The 17711-nt window shown below is 36.8% G+C and overlaps 1 protein-coding gene across 1 annotated transcript in view; it reads left to right on the top strand.

Annotated features, from left to right (window-relative positions):
- Positions 1-17711, top strand: part of CSMD1 (CUB and Sushi multiple domains 1) — a 1222061-nt gene that overhangs the window by 581401 nt on the left and 622949 nt on the right. The window contains exon 5 of the mRNA XM_075049874.1: positions 9697-9904. Within this exon, the coding sequence (XP_074905975.1) occupies positions 9697-9904 (208 nt within the window). The remainder of the gene's footprint in view (positions 1-9696; positions 9905-17711) is intronic.

The following is a 17711-nucleotide window of genomic DNA, read 5'->3' as shown; positions in this document are numbered from 1 at the left end:
GCTGCATACAAATGTCTCTAACAGGACTGAGATTTTGTTCATCACTGTGACTCTATGAATTTAACCTATTAATAAAAACTCAGGCAGTGTCTTAAACCCCTTGTAGAACTTACATGAAATCCAAAGAATTCTGTGTACCTTCTGTCAAGAAATGACAACCGTAACAGAAAAGTTATTTAACAGTTAATGATTTATGTGAGCTGAGCCATTGCCTCAGTGGATTTTTAGAGTTCATGTAGAATGTGGATTTGATGAGGGATTTTAACCATTCCTTATTTTATTTCATTTTATCAGTCTGGAACATATGCCACAAGGTAGCCCTTTCCATTCACTATGTCTTCAAGCAAGAAATGTTCCACTGCTGTTTCTCTAAGAACCTTGGTCTTTTCTATGAAAGCACCTTTTGTTACAGTTTTGTTTCTAGATGGTATTTTTCTTTCTTGTCATTGTAAACTAATTTCGTGGCATCCATGGAAGATAATATAGCAGAGTTAAATAAAGCCACATGGTTTATATACTAAAAAATTATAATGACCTTGGTCTCTAGGGTATGTTTCCCTAGCTTTGCTGATGCTGGGAAATTACTATTTTCTGCAGTTTTGTTGCTTAATGTTTCCAGAAGCATTAAGAAGCTGGTGTCCAGTAATTTATACATTATCTAACCATATAAATGCTGTTTCTGCTAGAAAAATTCCTAGTGAATTACTAAGCCTTCAGGAAGATGTAGACAGCATTGACTCTTCTATCTGCCATTTTGTTTCTCCGGCTGCTACTCAGTTTCAGAGGTTCTCTCTTAAAAGAATAGCCATGCGGAGGGTGCTGGAGCTGAACTGTACTGCAGGTTCATTGATGGCTTAGAACGAACTCTGAACAGAAATCAAAGGTGCAGTCAATGGCATTTTTAGAAAGTTTAGATACTTTGACTGTCAAGACATCTGCTTTATCTTTTTTTTTTCTGTTTTTTTTAAATAAACTGTTATTTTTGGTGTGTGAAAATACTGCAACTTCCAAACTGAAAAAGATAGAAACCAGTCCCCCCAAAAGAGAAAACAGCCCCCCCAAAAAAGTTCAAAGACAAATTCTGAAAGATGATTATTAAAAAGATAATTATTAAAACTTAGTCATGTTTTTCCATATGGTAAGTAAGAGCAGCCATGGACTTTTCTGCTATTAGAAGCTAACCAAGAAGTTTACCATGAGTTTCTGCAAAAAAATTGTATAGGTGGCTTACAAAAATTGACAGGGAGAATCAATGGCCCACTGATATTCTATTCTTCTGGGTTTTGTTCTGAGAATTAAAAAAGTCTTTGTTTTCTCAATCTTGGCTACCATAATAGTGTCACCCAAAACATTTGCCTTCTTTATCTTGAGGTTGAAATACTGTGCAGTACAAGTCTGAAACATTTTGAAAGTTAATTTCATTCTCTGCAGTAACTCCAGTAATAGCTGATTTATGATATGTGACTGCTTCTAAACGAACTTGGTATAATTAGGTTCTCAATTCTCAGTAATTTTGAGAATCCCTGGTTGATTGTAGTTGCATGAGTTTAGATTTTTATGAAGCTAACATTAGGAATACAAATTGGATTAGTGATATTACAATGGTAAGCTTTTTCTCACAATGAAAATAGCTGTGAGGGGAAGAACATGTAATATGTTATCATTAAAAAGACACCCAATTATTGGAGGGAAAATAAAGAATAAATAAAGAAGACAAACCAGTAAAAGAGATCATATGTCAGAAAGGTCCAAAAGGATCAAATAATAATTAATCAGGCTCCAGATTTAAGAAATATTATTGGAGAAATACTTTGGTGTAGAATATATAATCAAGAAGGTGTTCTTAGAATGGATAATGGGAGAAAAGAAGCAGAATTTATGATTCCATATAGAGTAAGATAAACTAAATACAGAGATTCAGAGCTGACATTTTTAAAAAATCTAGCAAAAGGAAATTGACTTTTTTGGTGTTATCCATACTTTGTGAGGTAGGAAGTAGTTCTCTGATGTAATTTCTTCTCAGCCTCTGAAGTTCAGGCAAATATGATTTTATAAGTTTAAACAGGAGAAAAAGATGTCCTGATCCCATCATTTATCCATGTTTATTAAAAAAAAAAAGAAGGAAAAATAAAGGGAAAGAAAAAGAAAGTTTCCCAACAATTCTGCTTATTGATGTCACATTACATGATAAAGTGAGAATATTTTCCCAAATCTAATTTTTAGAGTCACGTGGCAGATTCCTGCCTGAGCAATTTTGTTCACTTTCAGAATACTCTGAATTGGTGCAATGTTTACATTAACAAGCTTTGTGAATGAAACTCATTGTGACTGGTGAAATAAGAAGTCAGAGAAGTGTTTCAGGAAAAGCAGATAGGATATACTGTATAATTTCTTACACAGTAGTGCAGGACTGACTAGATCACACCCAATGGAGATATGGACACAGCTACAAGTGTTCTTTCTTATAAATGTCTTTGTGTGTATAACTATGTATATATATATATTTACACATACATATAGTTATGTTTATATATTCTTCTTCTAATGTGTATCAGTAGGTATGGAGGGACCAGATTAAAAAAAAAAAGAAAATAAGCCAGGTCAAAGCTGGATCTGTGCAATAAGGTGCCTGGAAGACAGGAACAAGAAGTGAGAAATGAGATGAACAGTACATAGTGAAGGCACCCAGAATGGTATAGTAAAGTTAAAGAATGAAAAAGAGGACTTCAGTCTGACCATTAGGAACACAAGCAAAGTTAACATCAGAGGAAGATATAAGGATTTACTAAAAATTAAAAACAAACTTCAGGGGTAGTCATAAAAAGATGAAGCATTTCATAACTGCACATAGACTTCTGGGAATAACTGGATTAACTTTCCTAATTATTAAAAAATATATGTGAAATCTCCAACAGTCATTAATTTGCCCTCAAACAATTCAGCTTTTTCTCTTTTTGCTTCAAAATTAGGGCTTTACTATTAATTTGTTGTAGGCTGTTATTTTAAGGGATCATTATCAGTGTTAAAAAAATATATATATTCTCAAGTGAAGGGTTATCATATCACTGGAAAAAAGCTTAGTATACTTAATTGAAAAAGAAGAGAGTCTTCACAAGATATCCGGAAGACTGATCTTTTATTTCTGTGGGAGAGAGAGTAAGAGATTACAGACCGTTGATTAATTTTTAAACTACTTAATCTAGCTATTTTCTCTTAAAACCAAGTGTTTGCATGAAAATGGTTGTAGAGTTGGAGTTTTGATTTTAAGTTTTCTCAAGCACATACTGTCAGTTAATAGCTGGACTTTTCTGCCAGGTTAGCAAATAGTTTGTCCATCACTGTTTCTGTCATATTTGAAATTTATAACTTTGTTGACTAATAGATCAGATTTCCTCTCCAGACTGGATGGAGGGGGAATAGGTCTTTGTAATATAACAAACTGATATGAATGAATAAGCATTGTAAAAGGCTGCTACATTAAGCACAATGTTTACGAAGAAAAAATGGACCAATCTCAAGCCCCAGGAAGTACAAGACCTCCCCCACTGAGTCCGGTATTGTCAGGGCGAGTAACTATGGGACAACCCTGCTGGGGTCTCCTTAGATCAAGCTCACTGAAATGTCAAAGCTAAAATGTTCAAAGTAGCGCTACAGCTGCAATGGGTGCCCACAGATGCCTAAACAAATTGCAACAATTTCTGTGTTTCTATTTTGTACATATTATTAACTTGAGGTGAGAAATCTGACTTTTTAATATATGTAAAATAGACACTATTTTCCAAAACCACAATAATTTCTGAAATTTTAACAAAATAAATCCCATTCTACTTAGAGAGCAATCCAAATTATTTTGAAGTGTCCTTTGGAAACCCTGGAGAGAGAAAGAAAATTCATCTTTGATGTATGGTCTAATGAGTATTTAATTTATGTGAAGTTGATCAACAGCAAGAGAAGAAATTGAGAAAGGGAGGCAAACTGATTAGAGCACTTATCTGGGATGCAGTACATCTGGATTCAAGTGATGATAGGAAGAAAAACACAACCTTCTGACAAGTTTCTGTTTTTTAAAACACAGAAAAGAAGCACAGGTGTTGGCTTTTCCCTATTCATAACAAAGTCTATAAAAAACTGAAATATTAAAGAAGATTAGCAAGTAGAGGTGAATATTTTGATGGTTAAAGAGCTGGCTGCCAGTTGGAACTAGATTAGATCAATGAGTTGTCTGATGAATGTGTAATGCTATACCATTGTAACACTTAGCTATGTTTTTGGTCTTTATGAATCTGGCAGTTTAGCAGTTTGACAGTTGGCGTTGACATACTAAAATTTATTTTTAAACTTGGCATTGATATACTAAGGCTTGTTTTTAGGTTTTTGTCAGTAAGATGTTTTAAAATGGTAATTTTAAAGCCTTATTTCAAAAAGTCATTTAACTAACTCCTCATGTTAACCATTCCCAAAATATCCAAAGCATATATCTGTGAAAGTAATCATTCATGATTATTTCATAGATATGTTTTCTGTAACAAAGAATTTTATTAAATGAGGTACAATAATCTACTTTTTTCACAATTGAACTACAGAAAAATGCCATTTAATAAAGAATTGAATAAATCATAGAATGACAGAATATCTCAAGTTGGAAGGGACCCATAAGGATCATTGAGTCCCACTCCCTGCTCCTCACAGACTACCTAAAACTAAACCCTGTGACTAAGAGTGTCAGCCAGATGCTCCTTGAACTCTGACAGGCTTGGTGCTGTGACCATTTCTCTAGGGACCCTGTTCTAGGGACTGACCACCCTCTCAGTGAAGAACCTTTTCCTAATGTCCAGACTGAACTTCCCCTGATGCAGCTTCATTCCATTTCCTCGTGTCCTATCACTGGTCACCAGAGAGAGGAGATCAGCACCTTCCCCCCCACTGCCCCCCTTGAGGAATGTGTAGACTGTGATGAGGTCACCCCTCAGCCTTCTCTTCTCCAAACTGAACACGCCAAGTGACCTCAGACGCTCCTCATAAGTCTTGCCCTTGAGGCCTTTCACCACCTTGGTTGCCCTCCTCTGGACACACTATAACAGTTTGATAGTCTTCTTGTATTGAGGCACCCAAAACTGCACACAGTGCTTGAGGTGGGGCCGCACCAGTGGACTGTCAAGTGGGACAATCACCCCCCATGACCAGCTAGCTATGCTGTGCTGGATGCACCCCAGGACACGGCTGGCCCTTTTGGCTGCCAGGGCACACTGTTGACTCATATTCAACTTGCTGTCAACCCAAACCCCCAGATCTCTTTCTGCGGGGCTACTCTCCAGCCTCAATAAATAAAGAAATGTTTCAGTGGTATTTTTAATAAGGCATGCTAGATAATGTATGCCTATGGTTCATTCAGAACCCTCTACAGCTGCAATTTTCTTTAATTGATAAGACTTACAAAATGTGACTCAAAATGGCAATATGTCATTTGATGATGATTTATAAAATATCACTCAAGTTTTTAATTGCATCTGTTCTGTTGCTAGTAATAAAGAGGTAACAAAATGACTATGAATGACATAACAGGAAAAAATTCTTTGTTACTATGAATTTTGTATTTTAAGTCACAGCTATGTTTTCATCAGTTATGTTACAACGGTAATGTAGTAAAATGATTTTTCAAATGAGAACCTTTCAGTATAAACTGAACTTGAATAGCCAATTCTGATCATTTATATTTGGTTTCTAAGTTAATTTTGAAAGGTTAGATGGGTTTTAAATTGGGGGTTTTTTGGTTATTATGCAATAAACACTTTTCACTTGCATAAACATTTTATTAGTTTTTGTATAAATAAGGCATATAGAATACAGAACATCGCTCTCTGGAAGGCATTTGTGTGGGAAGGAGAGGAAAGTCCAGTAAAAATTATTGAATGTTCAAAAGTTATCTAAACCAATTTAAATAAGGAAGTTTTGTAACATTCTTTTTCTGTTCTTACCCCATCCTTGGATATCTGCTTAGTAGGGCTTGCATCTCTCATGTTGCAAGATCTCATTTATGCAAACCAAAATTGTCAGATTGTTATTTTTGGTGAAATGACTCTTTCTAGTTTGAAGAAAAATGGAAGATTTTTCATTGACTGCCATGGTTCCTCAGTGATTCTTTTGATTTTTACATACATTAACTTGATGGATATGTTTATCTGTTTTATGTAAGCTGCACATCTATACAGTATATATGTTTTTTGTTAAGTGGTGCCAGCCATATGTGTTTGCATGTGTACTTTATATGAGGCACATTCTCTAAATTCAGAGCACTTAATTCCTGACTACTGAGAGATCCAAATATTTGTAGCTTTATACTTCAAGTAGTCATTTATGCTGATACAAACAGCACTTTGTGCAGTTGCTTACAACTTGAAAATAACCATGAGTGTTTGGAATTAATTGCTTGCACATTTTAAAACGCAATTTGTTAATCACTTAGAGTTTGAATTCATGAAGCCTGAGGCACTATCTGCTATCAAATTACTTCAAGCACAGTGATGCATTAAGATTCCTGAGCACTGTTCTAGCTCTGTCAAAAGCATAACACAGAGAAGGCCGTGGCCAAGAAGGACAATCAATCCAAGGAGGCCAAGTAGCTCTGGGGCCAGCTGGTGAAACACAGCGTATGTCTGGAGAGTTTGTCTCCTGCCCTGCGAGCGGTGTGGCCACATCCTGCCTGCCTGTGCTCACTCTTAGGTGATTTATTACATTTTAGCATTCTACAGCCTGGTTGCCTTAGCCTGGGTGCCACCTATGATGAAGGAAGTCCCCAAACCACAGGTTCCTGGAACATGGGGAGTATGTCAGAGGAAAGATCATTCTGTGCAGCTGCTTTTGCCATGGTCTTTCCCTAATGCATCCACATCTGTCAGAGAGAAAATACTGATGCTCTGGTCTGAGTTAGCTTCTGTGGTCTTACCTGACTAATGTTCCCTTTCCATTTCTGAGCTAACTTGGTTTCTTGCAAACCTCTTCAAAATGGTGTTATGAATAGATTGAAAAGCTATGCATCCCTCTGGGCAGATATCTGTAGCAGCCTGAGTTCCTTTGGCTTTCGTTGGTAATGCACAGCGTATAAATTTAGATTTTTGCATGTGACTGCCAGAAATAATCAACTACATAAGCCTTCCTTGTCAGCTGTAAAATTCAGAGCTTTAGAGCTCAAAGCTTATTTAAGGGCTCTGCAGCAGAAACACTGAGTAGCATTGTAATTACCACTAGCATGTTACTTAATGTCAGTATAAACACAGTGGGAGATGGTGTCATTAAGAATGTTATCATAACAAAATTTAACAGCAAGTGGCTGGTACCAAAGAGTTATGGCTGACTTAGGATTTTGCACATCTTGCTGGTTACCCTGGGTGGTAAAAGCCTGCTTGCTGCCTTTCAAGAATACAGGTAGAACCTGTATGCATCATTAACTGGAACTCGCACTCTTACATTTTGATTCTTAAAAAAAACCAAACAAAACAAACAAAAAAACCAATCCCACACTGTTATGACAAAATATGAGCAAGTAGAAAGCCTGAAAAAAACACAGGGTGAAAATTATCAGGTTTGGGATTTTGATTGTTCATTCAAACTCTGATACTGATGATGACCGCAGTGGAAATCAATAACTCAGTGTTAGTGTCTGTACTGAAGTATTGGCACAGGATGTATGAAGTTAATTTGTTTTTCTTTGCTGGGTTAGATGATGATCTGAAGTGCTTGGAAGCTATGCAGTTTTTTAAAAAAAAGGAAAAAAGGGTCATTCCAGATGTTATTGGATAACAAACCTTGGTTCTCCTTTCTGATCTTTGCATGTATTATGCACCAGGAATTTTGACTCTGATCCTCGGCTTTATCCATGAGTTCTTTAATTTCCACTTCCTTTCCCCTTTCATCCCTCAGAGGCACAATGGCCCTTTCAATATGCACTGTATAAAAAGCCAGGAATTGAGGGAGGAATCACAGAAATGGCCTGATTTCACCAACAAAAAGAAATTTTTTAGGAGCGTAGACCTATTCCACCCCTAAATCTCCTTCGTTTAAAAAAGAACATAAATACAGGGTCCAGAAAGTAAGATAGGAAATTTCTCAAAAAGAGCTGCCCTCCTCTGAGAAATTTGTGTGCCAGGAAATCATGAAACTCAATAAGGCTTTAGTAGCCAAGGTTATGTTACATTTCTTTATGTCAAAATTTACTTTGCATATAGAAAAGTAAAGATAACTACCTGTTCAAATCTCTTCAGCAGCTTTCTCTCCTCTTTTTAGTCAAATTAATGGTCCATACAATACTTATATGTTAAAGAAATTGTTATGTGTCTGCTTTTCTCCCAATTTTTCCTTTTGTTTCAGTCCCTTATTAGCTATTTATCCTCTTTTAATAGTCCCCCTTTTTTAATGTTCAGCCACAGTATTCCTCTTCTTTTGATTCAAATTAATCCTTTTTCCTTCAAATCTTCCTTTAAAACTCACTTTCACTGACAGGCTTTCAACTGTGATTGAGAAGAGCAGCTCTACTCCTACCCTTCTCTGTGGTCTTAATTAGCTATTCAGTTATTATCCTAATTAGACTGTAAGTTCCTTGTGCCATGCACCTTGCCAAGCTATTTGTTTTTAACTCTCCACATGCACTTATAGTAAGCAAATAATACCTAATGATAATAGCATTAAGTAAAGATGATAAAACAGATAAAAATGAAATGCTTCTCTTCTGATCATCCACCTATGCAGAAATATTTTTAATTACTTACTCTTGCAGTAGCTTTCATAGCCACATTATAACACACCAGAAGCCAGTTGATGAATTTTTAATTTTTTATGCCAGTGAATTGTATGGATGACATGTTTTGTTTTGTTTTGTTTTAATTATATGTTTTAATACCCAATACTACTAATAATCAGCATATCTTTAAAGCTTTTAATGAAATCTTATGGGGCAAGGAAGAGTACAAGTCTGCTAAATCCTTTGGCAGCATATTAAACAACATTCCAGGCTTACCAGGAAATTCCTGTGCTCTGTAGTTTTTGAAATTTGGTTAATAACCATTAAAAAAAAATATGTTATTAACTGATGATGCATGACCCTTGGAAGGTCCATCTGGCAACAAAACATTCTGAATTTATTTGCCATTTGTAAACATCCTGATTCAGAACAAAAAAATTGAGAATGGCTAGTATAAGTTCATTAATGCTTCCTAGTTTATGACAGCATTTAAATCTATAGGGATATTTTTTGTGCAATTTTTTATAGTTATAAGAAATGAGAGAGATCTTTAGAAAAGAAATGTTCCATATTTTTTAATTTATGTAACAGAAAGACTAACTGTATTTCTGTGATTCTCTACCCAGTTCTTTCTTAGGCTTCTGTGGACACTTTCAGAGAGCCAAAGTACAGGTTTTCCAAATCAGCTTGTACTAAGTGTCTCTGCTAACCTTATCCTTGTTTGGCCTTGTGTCACCAACAAGGAAAAAAAGTCAAAAAACCCAAACGAAAAATCTCTGCAGTTTAAAGGCCAGAAAAATGTTCAATTCTGCTCACCTGGATAGTATTTTGTTTCTCTGTGTGCATATATTTGTGGGTACTCTACATGCAGAAGGGAAGAGCTGGGTTTGCTATGGCAGAAACAACGACGCTTCACTTGTTTGAAGTGCAGCTCCACTAGTAATTGATATTCTGTTCTTTAGCTGAAGGAGCTTGTGGAGGGACACTACGTGGGACAAGCGGAACTATTTCAAGTCCTCACTTCCCTTCTGAGTATGAAAATAATGCTGATTGCACCTGGACCATATTGGCTGAACCAGGAGATACTATTGCTTTGGTCTTTACTGACTTCCAGTTAGAAGAAGGATATGACTTCTTAGAGATCAGTGGAACAGAAGCACCATCAATATGGTAAGTCAGAGATCTTGTAAAGATCCCAGTTTCTGTTTTTATTTTCTGATGAGTATTGTGAAAAGATATTAAAGGATATTTAAGATATTTGAGATATTTTCTACCTGTTAGTAATGACCATTTTGTTATGCATCTTCCTTTGGTCCCTTTCACCCTCCAGAACTGTAAAAAAATGTAATAGTTTGATTCTTCTTCTTTCTGAATCTTGATCCTTCCTTTTATTTTCATCCATGTTTGAGAGTTATATTTTTAAGGTATCTTAACAATGAGCATTTATTGATGTTACATATTTCAACTTGGTATGAGAACATTTTCTGATGTTGTGTCTTGAATGGCTTATCATGATACTGTACTCCAGCAATGAAAGTAGTGAGCAAAATTCAGCCTCACAGTAAAACAGGAGTATAGAGAGAGCAAATAGATGCCATTTTATTCTAAACAGGCTCTAACTCAGTCTTACTACATGTACTCATGTATGCAAGTATTATTTTATGTTGGCTGCTGTTAAAACTGTTTGCTTAGCAATATTAGGGCTTCGTAATTATAATACTAAATCTACATTCTCTGTACTAAATAAAAGATGATAGTTCTGTCTATGGGAATAGATTAAATTGCAGAACAGTTTGTATTATGATTTCTCTGCATGCTACATATGCAGGTTTTCATTTTTTTCATCTTTGAGAACGTCTTGTGCTGGACATATGTGCCATTGCTATAAAATGTAGCCTAAAAAGAATACAGATCTGCTGCTCACAGATGACTGATGGTTCTTCAGAATGCGTTTCTGGAGATCTGAAGCAATCTCACTATTATTTTAATGTCATAACAGGCTAGGCGGTACAATATATTAATAATTGTGAAGTTCTAGGTAGCATCTGATCTCTTGAAAATAAAAAAGTGTGGCAACCATGCTTGGCAAATACGTAAAAACTTTGTTTTAAAGATATTTCTGGATCTATATCACAAGATTACACTCTAATATTTCCACACGACGAAAAATTGTGTAACAGCAGTCAGCGAAGCAGCTTCATATCAAATCAAGTGCTCATGTCTGTTGAAAGTACAATATGCGAGTACCCCATTTGCCTCTCTCATGCACAAACATGCACAACACTCATCAATGCCAATGTTTTCTTATTAGGGGTTCTAAGGACCAGAAGCTGAAATCTTGAAGGGGAAAAGCTGATGGATTCTTGCAGCAGAGCATAAAAATCTGTCCATTTAATTTCATGTATGAGGCTGTAGTAGACACCTAACAACATAATTGTAACTTTGTTGCAAGAAACTAATCTGTTACTGAATTGAACATGCAAATATAGGAATAACTTTACATTTACAGACAGTCACATCTATATATCTGTTCCCCAGAAGATTTCTGATAATAGGTGATGTAGAAGAATATGAGCAGAAAGCAATGGAAATATACTCTGCATTGATCTCATATAGTATTGATCAGTGTTACATTGAAAATTAGAGATATAAGAATCTTATTTCTCCTAGAATTCAGTTTAAACATTTTTCTTATTTTCTGTGATATTTGTTTTTTGGGTTGGAGATATTTTTTTTTAATAATGCTAAACTCTGATCACTAAAAGCTAAGGTTTTATTATATGTTCCTAGGATCATAGAATGATAGAATAGTTTGGGTTGGAAGGGACCTTTAAAGGTCATCGAGTCCAACCCCCCTGCAATGAGCAGGGACATCTGCAACTAGATCAGGTTGCTCAGAGCCCCGTCCAGCCTGACCTTGAATGTTTCCAGGGATGAGGCATCTACCACCTCTCCGGGCAACTTGTTCCAGGGTTTCACCACCCTCATTGTAAAAAAAGTCTTCCTTATATCTAGACTGAATCTACCCTCTTTTAGTTTAAAACTGTTACCCCTTGTCCTATCACAACAAGCCCTACTAAAAAGCTTGTCCCTGTCTTTCTCGTAAGCCCCCTTTAGGAACTGGAAGGCCACTATAAGGTCTCCCCAGAGCCTTCACTTCTCCAGGCTGAACAACCCCAACTCTCTCAAAATTTCATCATAGGAGAGGTGTTCCAGCCTGCTGATCATTTTTGTGACCCTTCTCTGGACCCGCTCCAACAGGTCCATGTCTTTCCTGTGCTGAGAACCCCAGAGCTGGACGCAGGACCCCAGGTGGGCTCTCACCAGAGCAGAGTGGGGGCGGGGGGGAGAGTCACCTCCCTTGACCTGCTGGCCACGCTTCTTTTGATGTAGCCCAGGATACTGTTGGCCTTCTGGGCTGCGAGCGCACATTGCTGGCTCATGTCCAGCTTTTCATCCACCAGTACCCCCAAGTCCTCTTGGCACGGCTGCTCTCATTTCCTCCAGCTGGTATTGATACCGGGGGTTGCCCTAACCCATGTGCAGGACCTTGCACTTGGCTTTGTTGAACTTCATGAGGTTCACATGGACCCACCTTTTGAGCTTGTCCAGGTCCCTCTGGATGGCAACCCATCTCTCAGGTGTGTCAACTGCACCACTCAGCTTGGTGTCATCTGCAAACTTGCTGAGGGTGCAGTCGATCCCACTTTCTATGTCATTGATGACGATATTAAACAGTACTGGTACCACTGACACTAGTACAGGATCAATACAGGATCACTGGTAAAAGTTTGGAGAAGCTATGGGAAGTTTTATAAGAAATGTTTAAAGGATTATTGGATAATTTGGAATGAAGCTACACATTTAGCTATATTTAAGCCAGAACAGTTACCATAGCGACATTAGAGCCATGCTAAATGTAGTGCATGCTGTAATCTGCTAAAATCAGCTGTGTGTTTAAATGTGAGGTTGTTCCATACTTAAAACTAATGGTCTAGAGGTGTAGCATCTTAAAATGTGACTTTTTTTTTTTTTAATTGCTCCCTTTTATTGTATCTGGCATCACATCAACAGCTTTGTACAGTAATTCTGTGTTAGAAGACACATATTCCATTAGCACGGTCTGGTAATTACGATTGTTTTTTCAGTTAAAGGAATATTTGATGTAAAATAAGCCAAATATTATCCTAGTGAAGAGCATAGAAAGATGATATATGAGCATTGCAAAAGCTAGAAAGGGAGCAAGAATAAAGAAAATAATTTCAGACTGATGATTCTTCAGTGTTTTTATTGTATGGTGCAATAGGTCTGGATTACCCTCTCCAGACATATCAACAAAGTTAGAAACAGTTCCAGCATGATTACAGTAAAAACTGGATGGACTTTTTTTAAGCAAAGCAACGGAAATGCTACAACAAGTAGCATTTAAATGCTGAGGAAAGAAAATCTGATATATCTATAAAATCTGTATATAAGAGATACTATATTATAGTAAAAGATTATATTATATACCTTATTTTTGTAATATAATAGTAATATTAATTATATGCCTCATGTTTCTAAATCTCTTTTAAGTTGTTCAGTTAATTTCATGTTATATAGAATCATAGAATCGGTTAGGTTGTAGAAGACCTTTAAGGTCATCGAGTCCAACCGATAACATAGCACTGCTAAGTCCACCAGTAAACCATGTCCCTAAATGCCACATCTACACGTCTTAAATACCTCCAGGGATGGTGACTCAACCACTTCTCTGGGCAGCCTGTTCCAATGTCTGACAACCCTTTCAGTGAAGAAATTTTTCCTAATATCCAACCTAAACTTCCCTTGCCGCAACTTGAAGCCATTTCCTCTCATCCTATCTCCAGCCACCTGACAGAAGAGACCAGCACCCACCTGGCTGCACCCTCCTTTCAGGTAGTTGTAGAGAGCGATCAGGTCTCCCCTCAGCCTCCTTTTCTCCAGGCTAAACAGCCCCAGCTCCCTCAGCTGCTCCTCATAAGACTTGTGGTCCAGACCCTTCACCAGCTTTGTTGCCCTTCTCTGGACACGCTCCAGCACCTCAATGTCTTTCCTGTAGTGAGGGGCCCAAAACTGAACACAGTATTCGAGGTGCAGCCTCACCAGTGCCAAGTACAGGGGAACAATTCCTTCCCTAGTCCTGCTGGCCACACTATTTCTGATACAAGGCAGGATGCTATTGGCTTCTTGGTCACCTGGGCACACTGCTGGCTCATACAGACCCAGCTCTCCACCAGCACCCCCAGGTCTTTTTGTGCCGGGCAGCTTTCCAGCCGCTCTTCCCCAAGCCTGTCACGTTGCATGGGGTTGTTGTGTCCCAAGTGCAGGACCTGGCACTTGGCCTTGTTGAACCTCATACAATTGGCCTCAGCCCATCGATCCAGCCTGTCCAGATCCCTCTGTAGAGTCTTTCTACCCTCAAGCAGATCAACATTCCCACCCAACTTGGTGTTGTCTGTAAACTTACTGAGGGTGCACTAGATCCCCTCACCCAGATCATTGATAAAGATATTAAACAGAACTGGCCCCAGTACTGAACCCTGGAGAACACCACTTGTGACTGGCCACCAACTGGATTTAACTCCATTCAGCACAACACTTTCGGCCTGGCCATCCAGCCAGTTTTTTTCTGAGTGAAGAGTAGGCCTGTCCAAGCCATGAGTGGCCAGCTTTTCCAGGAGAATGCTCAGGGAAACGGTGTCAAAAGCTTTACTAAAGTATAGGTAGACAACATCCACAGCCTTTCCCTCATCCGCTAAGTGGGTCACCTTCTCACAGAAGGAGATCATTGGTTTATTTTCCAGTGCATTGAAAAAGAAGAAGAGATTTATTTACCTTTTCTTATTCTTAAAAGATTAGTTGAAAACCATTCATACAGTGCATCCTAATGTAATTAGTTTATAAAACATTCAGATGACATAACCTCACTATTTATTTTATATCCACGATACAATTAGAGTGTCCAAAGTTATCCTTTCTTTTTTTCCTAATTAAAGAGCAGTTATATAGCTCTGGATCTTGAATGGATGTGGATATATAGATGACCACATTTTTAATCCTGTTTTGAATCAATATAAGTGTCAACAGGCTTAAAAAGATGAATGTCAGTGTTTGCAAAATGAATGCGAAGCAGGTAGAACAAGCTTTTTAATCTGTGGAGGAAGTAGAAGTATTATTAGTTAGACTGTAGATGAAAGAAAGCTTTTTGAATTTGAATCACTTGCTTAATTTGTTATTACAGAAAGGAGTTTTAGATGTAAACCATGTTTATCTTGAGTTGGTAAGCTCTTGCTTGCAATCCCAAGAACAGTACTTCTGGGAGCATAACAGAAAGACTGCCTCTTTTGTACGTCTGGAGTCCATCTCCAAGTCCACCAAATGACTGGATATTTTGAGTCTGAAGGGCTCCTCTGTTGTTAATTATTAGAACTGAAAAAAAAAAAAAAAAAAAAAAAAAAAGAAGTTTTTTTGCGTAATTTCTGAACATTACATATAACATTTTAAATACTTCCAAACATGTCGCTTTGGACTTCATCTTATGTGGTACTTAAAATTAAATCAAGGTTTGATCTAGAGATAGTGTTAAGAAGTATCTTAGAAGTCCAGGCTGAATGAACATGGTTTTGAATTAAAATCTGGAATATATCACTTACGGAAAGCATCCTTTTGAAAATCTCTTAGTGAGTCTTTCCCAGGACTCCTCCTTGAGAATTAGAGTTTTGTTTGTTGTGGGTTTTTTGTTTCTTTGTTTGTTTATTTGTTTTTTAATTTGGACTGAATATTTTATTATTTGCAGGTTAGGTAAAGCTGGACAATTCACATGGGTGTAGTAAGGACTGATTCAGGCTTCTTCATGTAAATGTGCCTTTGCCATAATTTTTGCAAGATTAAAAACTTACTTGACAAAATTTATCTTAGACTCTTACAGGATGCATGAAAGGTGATTATGATGCTAAGAATAATTCTGAAATTATTATTTTTTAACTTGGAATCTTAATATTGAACATATTTTGTTCTAAAATCTATTTTTTCCTATTTTACCTTACAATACTGATGTTATCTGACTGTGCTTCAATTTAAACCTAAAATTACTATCCTTTGAGCTTTTGTCAGTGTTTGCCAATACAAGAGAATGAACTACACCTCATACGTTTTAGTCCAAATTAATTTCCTAATACTATTTAAAAATACCTTTAAGATTTTTCTGACTTCCTTATAAATCACATCAATATCCTAGTGAAAGGCCATAAAAATGTATGTGGATGTGAAAGTGATTTGGAAGCAGCAATAATGAATTGCTATAATCTTGGCATACAATTTGACATAAGTACCTGGAGTCATCTGAAGCTCACTTCTTATTTCTGTGTTAATGAATAACTATTATAATAGCTGGGTCATAATACTAATTTGTGTTTCTTAGATAAATACACCAGTCCAAGCACTTAGGTATAATTCAAAACAGTAGTATTTTGATATGTATGTTTCCTGTCCTGTTTATAGAGATCTGTCTTAATCTTACCCCCCTCATTGTGAAAGGTCTATAGTAAAGTAATGCAAGAGATTATGGAGTGGTCTAAATCACTTTTTTATAGATAGCTATGGCAGTAGCTCCATACATATGAGCTGAATATTTAGCTCAGAATTACATAATTCTACAGCTAAAGAGCACCATCTATTGGTTTATTGTGAAAAGATGTATTGCTTGTGGATGCACCTTCAATAAAGTTGTTGTTAATACACCAGAAAAGGGCTCGTGACATACCCTTAGCAATATAAGGTTCTATTTTCTTTTCCTTCTCCATCATATGAGAAAGGATGTGCCATGGCCATGCAATGAGAGGAAGGCAGCTAGATTCCAGCTTTTTCATTTGAGAACACTATTTGATTTTTTATTACTTTATTTGTAATTAGTTACTTATTTTAGCCTCTTTAGAGACCTTCTGACAGTCATCCCTTTTATGTCACCAGTGAAACTCTGCAAAGCTGTATGTTTATATTGAAGATGCTGGTAAAGGGTTCTCTTGCTGTCTACTAGAATTTGGAAGCTCTGACATTGCTCTAACTTTTAACTGGATTTCCCCTTTTACCTGTTTTGGTTAGGAAACTGAATCCGACAATTATAAGCTTCTGTCCATCTGACCTGCCACGAACAACATTTCATTTTTATTCAGGAAAAGAAGTTGCATAGTTACCCTCAAATTCTTTCTATTGATTTTTGTCTTGCAAAGTTTCCAGTTACTGTGTAAAAATCCCATGGTCTATCACATTTCAAAATCAGCATTAATGCTGTTTAGCACTTGTACCCAATTTATCAATTATATATAGCAACACAAAAATTTAAATTGACTTACTGTAGAACACTACACAGTTCCAAACCCCCAAGATACATTGGAAAGACAAAGATACTTTTAAGGTGAGCGAGAAAGGTAGAAGGTGTGTCTGTATGAAGAGCTTTGTAAGACTGAAGAATACAGTGATTGTGACAGAATATTAAGTATTTTCAATTAATATGTTTATTTAACTCATGAGCATTAGAGTTCTGTTCATGAAATATGATTTTGCTAACTGAGTTCTGCCATACCCCATTTGTTCAGACTCTTGCTACAGCACCCATCATCAGTAGGCATTCACATATTGCAAACTGAATAAATGATAGAAGAATCCTTAAAATAAGTAATATGGCAAATGCCCTGTCTCTTTAAAAGACTCAGTGGAATACATCTTTTCCCCATTTTCTGAGTCCTGTCAGTTGCTGCCTTTGGTGGTGATGCTTGTTTCTCCTGGTTTCTCCTAGCCATTTTCTGTTAGCAACACCTATGCTTCCACCACTCTCTTCCTTTCCCCTCCCACCAACATGTCCTGTTTCTATATCCTTCCTCAGCATTTGCTGCCATGATCAATGATTTAAGCTTAAAATCTGGTAAAACTTATCCCAAACAAGTATTGACACATTGTA

Source organism: Buteo buteo, chromosome 17, assembly GCF_964188355.1.
Source record: "Buteo buteo chromosome 17, bButBut1.hap1.1, whole genome shotgun sequence".
Taxonomy (NCBI): domain Eukaryota; kingdom Metazoa; phylum Chordata; class Aves; order Accipitriformes; family Accipitridae; genus Buteo; species Buteo buteo.
The sequence above is the reverse complement of the archived record's forward strand: the minus strand, read 5'-3'. Positions and strand labels throughout refer to the sequence as shown.